We start from the raw sequence: 12,469 nt of genomic DNA, 5'->3' as shown, positions 1-12,469 counted from the left end.
ACCCTTACAGTAAAAGGTTGCAACACACACACACACTCACACTCCGTCACCTGCATGTTATCATTAACCAGCGACCACCTCACGGTGTAGCAGAAGAGACCAGAGATGTTTTCTCCCTGGCTGGTTGAGATCTGGAGGGGAGGAAACTGAATTTGACACAACACAGTAGTGGTTTTGATTTAGTGGCAGTGGAGCGCTGTGAAAAAAAAAGCTTATCAAGGGCTCAGATAAGGACAGATAGCCTCAGGAATGAAGGTTAATCTATTACACATGGCTCCCAGAAGCCTTTATCTGTTTGCTCTGCAGACTCACGATGACCTCCGTAGACCCCCTGCTACCTGGCTATCTGTTACTGTAGGAACCGGCCATGTATCATCTGCTCGGACTGTTTTTCAATCCTCTTTCCCTTTCCACAAGGCATTTCTGACGCATGTGTCAGAATGAGATTATGAGGGTGTGGGGCATTCAAGGTTTAAAAAGAAATCCCTTTTTAAGCCGAATGGACGGTTTGTAAGGACAGATTTTTAGGGCGGCTGCTTAATGTATTGACAAGTGTCTACAGACTGGTTTCTCCAGAATGCAGAGAAAAGACAGAATTGGGAAGAGTGCGAGGGGGTAAACAGGGTAAATCAGCCATGTCTGACAGTGAGTTGTGATTTTCTTTTCTTTTTTTAGATGAATGATGACAGTTGCCTACAGGTTGAGCTACGTCTCCTTCTGCTCACCTCCACCAAAATGTAACACTTCTTGTATACTCCACACACGTATGTAGTGACGCAACACAAACAGATTCACCTGCATGGTATCGTACATATTAATTTTAATAGTAGCCTGTTGCTGTAGTCGTTCCATTCATCAGACATTGGAGAGTTGATGTCACGAGCATTTCCAAAAATAATCTGGAACAATGTACACTATGAGGGCTGCAGCTCCATTACCTCTGTGATAGTTTATTTGCATCTTGCGTCGACAGTTTAAGGTAGTGCTGACATTATAATATCTATCATTATAATACCTGTTATTGACCGCTGTAATGTCCATATTTACACTGCCCGCATGCATGGCCGGGAATTGTAATCAGTCCTGTGTTTGTCTGTCTGTGAACTAGATAACTCGAGATCAGCTGACTGGATTGTCATTCAACTATGTGGGAATGATTTGTTTATTACTTTTGGGCTTGAAATGGTCAAGGTCACAATTAAGGTCAAGGTCGAAATTGAGACTGGATGGGTCGAATTTCATGAAACATAGAGTTAATGATTATTAGGCTACCCTGAAGAGATAATTAAATGTGGAAAAGGCCCACGGTCACGGTCACTAGCAAGGTCAAAATTGCATAAGTGGTCATATATGAATGTTATTAATTACCCTTCATCAGTCAAGTTTTGTCCCATCTTCAATATCTTAAATCTTTCACAAAATATATCAATATGGACAATATGACATGCATGATACGAACAATAACTGTGGTGCCCCAGTGGCATATCACTTCCATTGACAATTGTCTGACATATGGACCATCTGTCATAGAAATCATGACTTTTACCTCATTTTACCACCCCACCCACACGTCACCCTCTTCCTGAATAGAACCGCTCACCTGTTTGACGCGTCCGTCTCCTGTCAGCCTTAGCCAAGCACTGGCAGGCCAGGTGTGATAAAAGACTGTGATCTCCACTTGTGTTTGTGTGTGTGTGTGTGTCACGGCCTGGGGTGTGTCTGACTCTGGAATACCTGTGAAAACCCTCCACCACCTCACCATCACCTCCGCCACACCGACAAGCCTCAGTGAGCGAGCGATGACGGGTCGTTTCAATAGTTCAGCGGGAAACGCTGAGATTGGTGCCAAGAAAGAATGAGAGAGTGAGCAAGAGAAGTGAGACTTGAATGAGTGCTGCCAAGCAGACGCTCCGCAGATTTCGACTTCTCTGTCGGCGAGAGTCTGGAACAGTGGTTCTGGAGGCATGAGTTAGTACTGATGCCTTAGAGAGACCTACACTACAGAACTGGTCTGTAGGCCCCAGCTGCTGAACAGAACTGGCTCGTCTCTGACAGCTGAGAACACTGGCATTTTTTGCTCTGTGTGTGCATGCGCTTGTGTGCGGCCCTGTGCACAATCGTGCATGCATTCGTGCGTGTGTTTCCCTGTATGTGTGACTGCACACATTGTGAACACAAGCCAGGAAGGAGCACTCACTCCGACAGAAAAAAAGAAAATGAGCGATGGGGCCCAAAGACGGATTCCGTCTTTCGATGATGAGAATTTGATAGCGAAGGGAAGGGGGGAGAAGAAGAAGAATGGGGCGTCAAGGAGAGCTAGCCAAGACTCCCAGGTTACAGCTAATGGATTTCATTAAGGACTGAGGCCTGGCTAATAGCACTGCTAGGACATCAACAGCATTTCCACTGGATTCATTCAGCAGTGGTGCACAGCTAAAGCAAATACACCAGCGCTGGTAGAAAAGAATTGCGAAAATAGAATAATAGTATCATTATTTTCTCCGTCACTAATGCCTGCTGTGTTCTCAAATAGACAATTTGAAAACCAATAAACAAGTTATTGAAAAGAAGTGTAAAAGATGTATCAAAACGCAACTAGACTTCTAGACAACTAGAAATCCACACCACTTAGCAGCATAAAGCCATAATTTAGTCTCCACTCATATTGGGTATATTTTGTCACTGCATGTCAGTGGGCATTATTAAAGGCAGGGCAAAGATAATTTTAAATGCTGGATGTAAAAATTATGTGAAAACGTATGTTATTATTTGGCGTTCTTATAAACCATAAATATGTTATATATAAAATGTTGGGGAAGCAATTGCCACGCCCCAACATTCAATAATAACGCAACTGAGCAGTTTTGTGATGTCAGGAGTTGAAGAATTCCACCCTGTTAAACTCAGCTAAACTCCCAATCAATATACAAGGGCACTTATGGTATATCATCAATATACATTTGATTTAACCTTTTATAGTAGAAACTAGGCTTCCAGAACATGCAGACATATCTTGTTTTGAATGTTAGACATTTACAATGTTAATTTATAGGCCGATAAATTATAGCAGCTTCCTCCACTTGTGATGTCATCACTGTGCAATTCCATTCTTCCTCCCTGTACAGCAAGTCGTTTCCATATAATTATGTGGGGAAACACCAATATTGTTTTAGTATTTAAATATCAGAAGTTGTCCCTTTTTATCTTTTTATACATTTATAATGTATGAGAAATATAATTCATGGTCATGGTATATAAATAACTATCAACACTTAAGACCATAACTTACTCTAGCTGTTTTGACTCAATGTCTAAGCTTTAACATTGTTATTGTGCTTGCTTGTTTTGTTATGAATCGTTGTCTTACAGCACTTAAATGATAAAGGGCCATAACTTGTACCTAAAACGGGAACGGATATGGAGGCCAAGCTTAACTTACCCCCAAGCTCTACCGGAGCTTCATAAAATCACAGAGGAAAGAAACACGCCTCTGTGTTCTCAGTGCAGGAAGTGTGTAAGAACTGGGGCTATCCTTTGAAAAGCCCTCAGCCAATTTCTACCTGATTTCTTTTTTTTCTTGCAGCTTTCTCAGAGCAGAGAAAGTAAAAACAATTAGCCAGCCGACCGCGTCGAGTGACACTTAACTACATCACCGTCCGTTTACTGCTCACGCCTGACCCCTTAATGAAATAAATACCTTTTCCTGACACAAACTATGGGAAGCAAAGCAAACAAAAATAGACACTTAAACCCATCATTATCAGGGCTGTAATGGAAGCCAGATGGAGAAAAGTTGGGGGCATACCAACTTCTTGAGGTAATAATGTTGCTCCAAACGATTCATCTTTCATCTTCGCGGTGTCCTTTGTAGCGTCATACCTAGCTTGTTCGGGCCTAAAACCCGGTGCACACCGTTTCACACTGCCTGCCCTCAGTGATGATGGGTTTTCTCCACCAAATTCCTATTATAAGGAAAACAACGCTATCTAGAAATACCGCCCTGTTCTTATTTCGGCTTTCTGGTCTCCCATTTTGATCAACGACATTCCTCCCCCCGCGCTCCCTCTATCACTCGTGCATTGCATTCCACTTCCTCCACCCAGGGTACGAGTGTACCTGGCTTATGTCTTCCACATGCGGGCCTGCCGACGTTGGCCGGAACAGGAGCGCGTAGATAAATTCTCCTGGCGTCTCCTCCCGCACGGGGCCATCAGTCTCCCCGGACGTGTCTTATGAAGTCAATTTTACGCTGTCCAGTTCGATTTGGGCTCCCACAGCCAGATGTTCCTCCTATCCCGCCACACCCCCCCCCCCCCACCCCCTGGTTTGTCCGACACAGTGTAGATCCCCAGGCTGCAGGAAGAGCACGTTCGCCTCCCCAGGAATGTCAGCTGCGGCAGGCGCCTTTTTAGACGACGATCACGACCGCCATTCATTACAATGTGTCAGAATGTTGCCCCTTTTACAGAGATTGATTCCGTCCCGGGGACACAGTAGATCACAGGGAAGATGGGAGCTGTGGATAATCTGGAGCAGGCAGCCGTTACCAACCATGTATTTATCGGGTCGCTCTCGTTCTCCATGCTGACCAGACCTTTCAGTGTGAGTGTAATTCATCAGAGGCGCTTAAAGCAGCAAGCGCCTCGGCAAACAAGCATTTCATCAAGGCCGTCGCTCTCTCTCTCTCTTTTCACGTGAGCAGGGGTGACAAAGGTAACCCGAGTCCCGTACCGTCCTGTCCCATTGCACATGCAGGATATACACCCTCTCTCTCTCTGCCTCTCTTCGACTCCAAACCAAACAGAGAGGACGCCGAGAGATTTGCTCTCGGCCCTCGTGCCATAATGTTTTATGACTGATGATTGAGTCCCAGGAGTGGCCTGGGCCAGGTTCAACAGGCATCCACAGCCCTTCCATTCTGGACCTCAGTCAGCAGATCAGCTGATAGACTGCTGCTTGTCCGCTGTTTGTCTTGGGCACGCTTCCCTAGACGGCAATGAATGATTAAGTAACTGGCTGCCTTACATACAGTATATTTAATTGTTTTCTTATCTTGTAGTTGAGCAATAGGTGAGCTTGATTTCTTTTATTTTGATAACGTAATGATTATTTCCGGCGACAACCATGAAAAAGATGTCGGTGTGAGTTGTCACCCTCAAAAAATGTTTTGGCGTCGAGTGTTTTATTTGGCTCATTGTGGCACAGTCTTGTGTTACAGTGCGTAGTACATCATCACAATTATGTGACAGCTGTGTTTTGTGTGTGTCTAAGCACCTGTACGTGCATGTGCACATGCCCTTGTCTGTGTGTGCCTGGATATCTCATATTCATTATTATGCACGAGTACATTCTTCTTTGTTTTCACCTACAGATGTGTGCAAGCTATGTCTTTTTAACTCTCTTGCATTTTGTATACCAAACTAAGCAAATGCATTGCTAAATTACACATATTTAGAATATTAATATTTTCTGTATAGGCCTACATGTGTTTTCCTGTGTTAGTTTGCATAGGACTGCATGTACGTTTTGTGCTGCTTTGTAAAAGTCAAACCTTGTTTGTATGGCAGATTTCTGGGAAACTGAATGTGCTTCACAGAACAATACAGAAATAATGCACATTTCTATTTAGTCGGTCGAATGAGATATCTACACATCTGTTTATGAACTTTTAAGAGCAGTCTTCGGTGTGCCTTGAACATTTTTACAGAAACAATTTGCCTGAAGGTAAAATTATGTTTGTCCTGAGTGCACTATGAACTATCACTATGCCTTTTTTGATTGCACAAATACTTGATCCCTTTTTTTTAACTTTTATTATTATTATTATTACAGTATTAGAAACAACAACTGCTGTTGTCAGCAGGCAAACAATGAATTGTCAATTAGTTGTGAATAAATACCACATTGTATAGGGTCACGACAAGCATGTACAGTATAAATACTGTATTTCTTGGTCACTACTGAAAAGGATTGTGCAATGTGCATCCCAGATTAGAGCCTGACTGGTGTCCGATTTTTGGGTCCGATCCTGATTTTAGGTTAGTCCTAGCCCACCAATTACAGATGTTGTGACTGATATTTTGTCAAAAGAAAAGTGCAAAATGCCAAATTTTAAGATTTGATCAAATCTTTCATTTGAGAGCATTTATCGTGTACGCAGAACATAAAAAGATTGACACAAATAACTTTATTTAACCACTTATGCCCTATTCAAAGATGTTGACAATCTTCTCCTATAATGATGAGCCCAAAATAGGTGGAAAGTGGTTAAAATTCGGGACACATTGGCTGCATAGTTGCCCATACCAATGTCATTAAGTAATGGCCGATATATTGGCCAAACGATCTGGCTCTATGCCAGATTTAGACTCTGCCTCTTCTTTGCCACTTTTGTGTGTGTGTGTGTGTGTGTGTGTGTGTGTTATACATCTGCATTTCTGTCTTTGTTTGCATGTACAGTACATGTAGAACTAACCTGGTAGAAGCTTAAAGATAAAAATAGTTGCAATGCAAGGTAGTTGTTAATCCATTTCCATCTCTGGAACCATTTATAGCCAAGCTGGCCTTGGATAAGTTCAGCCACATCTTTTCTTGTGTGCTTCCTCTATACTGGTTCCCTCTAGATTTTTGTATCAATCTATCTCAACCTCCTTTGAAATGAATTAAAATACACGCATGGGTACGTGCCTCAGACCTACAGTATAGACACCCTCCCTTACCACTGCACTTTCCTACACTTTCTACATAATCTTCTCAGGGTTCTGGAAATCATTTAATTTGCTTGAATTGTATAATGTTTATTGTCAGGAATGTAGAACAGTTGGCTGTGAAGTGCTTGAACTCAGTAGACTTATTAACTTGTTAATAACTCTCACATGGCAGTGTTTTCGCAAAACGGCAAGTCACAGGAAACACTATGTACGTTTTAACCACTTAAGCCCTATATACTTTGTTGTACAGTATGATGAATAGCAAAAACTGCCAATCAACAAGCTTACAACGCGCCGCGATGCCTTGTGAGCCCAAAACAAAAATACTGTACATTAAAACGGTTATAATATTTTATTTTATTTTAATAACATGCCCAAAATAGGAACACCAGGTTGAAAGTGGTTTTGGTGTTTGACGTTAGAACTTTTGTGAATCTGTCATAAACTTTGTCAGGTCCAAGCCCCTGTGCCCCTGACCAACCCCGGGGTCTCCCAGCTGAGCGTCCGTAGCGACGGTAAGATCCTGGCGTCGGCCGGCTGGGACCATCGAGTGCGCATCTTCAGCTGGAAGAAGCTGCGGCCCCTGGCGGTGCTCCAGCATCACACTGACATGGTGCTTAGTGTGGCCTTCTCAGACCACCAGGAACCCTCCCACAGGCTCTTGGCCACGGGCTCCAAGGACCAGCGCATCAGCCTCTGGTCCATATTCAGCCAAGCTTCTGACACTGGATAAGTTGAGCTATTTAGGGTGGGTGTTGAAGCGTCCTTCAGGAGGATTGGATCAATTCAATCAATGCAATACACCTGGTTGTACTGTAGTCTCCCAGAAGAGAATTAAAACTAATTTGACTGATGACACAAAGGTTGAGATAGTAACAGCATTTTTATATAGGTCATTCTCATAGAAAAATGATGTAAATAAAAAAACACTATTCCCCCAATTTTCTGATACGTTATGCCATATGTCATCTTTTAGCTCAGCATTTAGACATCTCATTTGTCTTACAAATCTTTGTTCTGTAACACGATATGTTTCTTGGGTGCCATTTGTTTACCTTGGCATTTCTAAATTATGTCAACAGCTCTAGATATCATGTGAATAAATGTACACTGTAGATATCTTCATCTACAGATATCTTGTGTATGCATTGTTTGCAACTAATTGGTTCTGATAAAAAATATAATTTGCAGTTATGGCATGGCAGTTTCACACTGTACAAGAGGTCATAGATATGCAATTGATCACATTTTTACTTTTTATTTGCATTTTATTTTTTAACGGTGTGAATAGTCCTTTACTTACAAAAATGTGTGAACTATTGCACTGAAACGTAGGCTCCATTTGCAAGGACTGTATTTCATGTTATCAGAAAGAGAGGCACATAGAATTTCTATTGGTTACAAATCATAGCTGGTGCATAATGCCTGCGTGCATTTGGTGCCGAGAGAAGTATTGACAAAGTTTGACAGTACACATCGACACACACAGCACAAAAACAGAGGACCCCACATATGGTCCAAGAGGATGCATTCAGTCTATATAAATACTGCATTAACATCTTAAACCCTATTATACTTCATTACAATTTAGGCATTTAATCCAGAGCGACCTACAGTTAGCAAGAAAAACACATGGTAATACATCAAATGCATATAAATAGTAATCCAGGATGGTAGGTAAACCAAGAACCTATCATCAGTCTAAGCAGTATAATATCTAAATAATCTGTACATTGAAACTATACACACTATAGGATGCCAGGTTTACAAATGACCTGGCATCTGACTACATAACATGCTATCATTACATTACATTTTAGCTTCCTATCAAGGATAGACCCCCGGCCTAGGGGTCCTCGTCTCACCCTCTTTTTTTTTTACCCTCCACACCAAATCCCTTTGCGGAAAACAGGCCATCTACAATGGTATATTACTGTTCCTATGGTATGGTGCCTGCATACAACAGACTTGCATACACCCCAAGCTGCCCTGTTATCCAATCCTGCCAGAGCATTCCTCCTTTGCATCTCTCCGTCTCAGTTTTTCGTGCTGTTCATAAATAAATAAAGTATAAATGAGGGAGTGGACCATCCACTCTCATTTCTGAAAACGAAATAAAATAAAACCCTATATGGTGTTGTTTTTAACTACTTTGAACATCTTTTCTTTTAGCTCAATGGCCATCTAGTAGTTGACATTTTGCAAATAAGTAAATACCCACCAGCCAAATGTTACCTCCCATTGTTTGCCAAACTCCTGGCACTGTGTGCTGCTATGTTATTGTGTTGTCTTATCTGGTAGGAGATTTGCTCCAGTGGACTTGTATTTGAGCTGTAAGGCGCACCTGAGTGCCTGTGTAATCCACTGTTGTTATTCTTGCCGGCCTTAGGTTGAATACTGCCCCGAACTGCATAATCCATTTTCAGTTGTGTGCGTGCGTGTGTGCGTGCGTGCGTGCGTGCGTGCGTGCGTGTGCAAGCGCACACTGCACAAGCTTGTATGTGTATAACCTTTTTCTTTTCTTTTTGCCTCTGCCAGCATTTTGGGCCTGTGTTTGTATTCATGTGCATGCGTGTTAATCACATAAAGGGCCCACAGACAACATAACGTTTAGTAGAGCTGCTTATAAACATTGGCTCTCCACAGCCTTGACTATCATTAGCCTTGATGAAATAAATACCCCCCCCCCTTTTTTTGTTTTGATGAACAATGTCATATCTTTTTTGTTTTATTGATTTATTTACACAGATCAAATTGGGGTCAGGGGGCTCGGATTTAGCATTTGTAACATTTCCTCTTCTCATCTACAAGATAATTATTTCTCCGTCTGTAACTTTGTTTGTCCTCTTGAATGCAGAAACGCATAGGTGAGCTTAAAAAGAAAAGAAAAAAATCTTCAATCAACTGAATCACACATATAAACGAGGTACATTCACAAATGTATTGTAAAATAAACACATTGTTTTAAAAATAGCGTTTTTCATTTGAAGAGGTTGTAATGTTCTTGTTTTCGTCACAGCCACAGAAACAAATTGAGCTGTTGTTTTTTCCTCCTGGTTGGTTTCTAATAATATCTGTGTGATTCAGTGAGCAGCAGCGTCTGCATGGTGTGAGCTGCCGTGTGGCCTCAAGGCCAGTGCCGAGAGGCCCTGGCAGGGGCCCAGACTTCAAACGACACGCAGACGTTCTGCTTCATAAAAACTTGGTCCCCTGAGATAACCCCACTGAGTGCAGAGGATCATTTGTTTGTTTTTTGTTTTTGTTTTATTTACAGGAACAATATCACTCAGTGCAATAGCCATGACTAATTGGCCAATAGTCTTTATACTTCAAATTCTCCAATATGAATTGGTATATTTAAATTAATTCTGTGGCAAAAAAACCCAAAACAATAGTGAAATCTTGGAAATATTATTTTATGGGAGGATTTGCTATGGGAGGATGTGTCCCCCATCTCCACTGCCATTTGTCTAAAAAACAATGTCCACTAGGCTGGCTATGTCAGGCTCACCGCATGGTGACTTTGTCCCTGACCATGCTGATGACAGCCTACATTCATAATAGCTTCCTAGTTCTCCTGTAGACTTTGAACAAACAGAGCCGTGTCATCATGGCCTGGCTTCCGTTCGCTCACTGATAAATCAAACCATGGGTCCATGTGCCAATGACTGCTGAATGGAGCAGACAGCAAAGCCTAAGCCTAAAAGGTGTGTGAGTTGAGAGGAGGGTTGGGGGGGGGGGTGTCTGAACCTCATAAATCACTTTATAATGGATCAATTAGGAAGTCAATAAATGGACAGGGGGACCCCTCCACCCCACTACAGACCCGGACCAAGACAATGGGCCTGCTGCCCCGGTTATCACTAATGTGTGTCCTCCCTGGCTTTACTGTGCAGGGGTCAGCCTGGCTTCGTGATTGCCCATAATGCATTCAAATGGGTGAGTAATGTAAGGGCATATTGTGCGTGTATCCAAAGAAATGTAATGGGGCAGATTTGTTGTTATGCAGTTATTTGACTAATAGAAATTGTGAAATATATGTATCTATAGTCTATATTATATCTAAAGTGATGTATTGTTTTTGTACTTTGTTTTTCTTTTCCCACATATACTTTCCACATTGAATGTCTGTCCGTGATGGCAAAAGGAATAGGCTATAAACTTCACTACCCATATGATTAGTGAGAAAAAGGAGGGCAGGAATAAACGTGAAACAAACGTTTGGATCATTCTGGTTGGTTTACCTGCGTTTTTGTTTTTAATGATGGTACCTAGAACGGCATAGTACATGGGCAGGCAGGTGAGGCAAGGCGGCAGAAATGTACACAGAGGGTAAAGCCTAAAAACAAACGGAGCGGCACATTGATAGGCCTGTCACAACAGATGTTCCAGATGCGGCGGAGTGTCAAATGATGCCTGGGGTCGCATTATCATCCATCCTCCCTGTACTCCTCATATACTTCTCTCTGGCCAAGCCCCCTGGCACTCCTGTCTCCTTGGAGCTGAAGACATCTGGGCATAGTCAACATTCAGCGATTTGACGTAGACCCTTATATGCAGGTTTTTTGCGCCGTTCATCAGTGTGAAGTGAGTGATAGATGCATTGCATACATTATGCTTCAAAATAGCCTAGACTTGTTGAAAGCATGCCAGAGCCGATTTACGTGCTTGGGCAGAAAAGGTAAATGGAGATGGTATTTTTTTCCCCTACACATTAGGCTACACGAGTGGTTCTCAACCTTTTCAGGCCGCGACCCCCCAAAATGATCATATTTGAACTGGAGACCCCCACCCTGACAAGCACTTGGAGTTGTAGGAGTTGAGGCATTACATTTAGTTTGACTCGGTTCCACAGATAAATATTGTGAAAATAGCCGATCTACAAGCTCACAGCGCCTCGCAATACGAGGCATTGTGATCTTGTAGATCTGCAATTTTTTTGCCTCTTTCTTATTTGGACAAAGTTTGAACAGTTTTTATAATATGGTTTGTTGATTACTTTTGATGCAGTAATGGTCTTTTTTCATTTAATTACATTTTTTTTCTTTCTTTGTTTAGGTATTAGGTATTAAAAGTCATTAAATTGGCACTTTACTGTCATCTGGGGACCCCTCCAAAATCATGTGGGGCCCCCTCTGGGGGTCCCAACCCATAGGTGGAGAACTACTGGGCTACACCACATTGATGGTATATGGGGTTTATATTGAATTGTAATTCCTCATAAATCCTCTAGCAGGCGCAAATTCATTGATATTCCAACACACAGAAGACTTCACTATCAGGCGCCACGGCAAAGATTTCTAGAATGGGCTGAAACCTATGGCTGAAACAGAGCTTCGTCGAGTTGCTGAGGCGTGGTAATGAAAACATTTACCGATTCCCGTCCTCTTTTCCAGATGACAGTGAAATGACAATTTAAGGACGTTTAAGACCTATTTAATAAGAAAAGGAAACTGAATCAAAAGTAATCAACAAACTATAGGCTATATTATAGAAACTGGTCAAACATTGGCCAAATTGTCAATAATAGAGGCGAAAACAGCCGATCTACAAGCTCACAACGCCTTGCGTTGCCAGGCCTTGTGAGCTTGTAGATCGGCTATTTTCACAATTATAATAGCAGCTTGTAGATCTGTTCACAATATTTATCTGGAATCAGCTTGTAGATCTGCTATTTTCACAATATTCATCTGTAACCGAGTCAAACAAAATATAATGCCTCAACTCCTACAATTTCCAAGGTGCTTATCAGGGTGGGG

At 42.1% G+C, this 12,469-nt stretch overlaps 1 protein-coding gene across 1 annotated transcript in view; it reads left to right on the top strand.

The window, feature by feature from the left end:
- Nucleotides 1-12,005, top strand: part of gnb1l (guanine nucleotide binding protein (G protein), beta polypeptide 1-like) — a 44,848-nt gene extending 32,843 nt beyond the window's left edge. The window contains exon 7 of the mRNA XM_080432835.1: nucleotides 7,165-12,005. Coding sequence (XP_080288961.1) covers nucleotides 7,165-7,443 — 279 coding nt within the window. The 3' untranslated portion in view covers nucleotides 7,444-12,005. The remainder of the gene's footprint in view (nucleotides 1-7,164) is intronic.
- The last annotated feature ends 464 nt before the right edge of the window (nucleotides 12,006-12,469 follow it).

This window comes from Gymnoscopelus braueri (assembly GCF_963280865.1).
Source record: "Gymnoscopelus braueri genome assembly, chromosome: 7".
In the NCBI taxonomy this organism is placed as follows: Eukaryota; Metazoa; Chordata; class Actinopteri; order Myctophiformes; family Myctophidae; genus Gymnoscopelus; species Gymnoscopelus braueri.
Note: the sequence above shows the minus strand (reverse complement) of the source record. Positions and strands in the feature narration are given on the sequence as shown.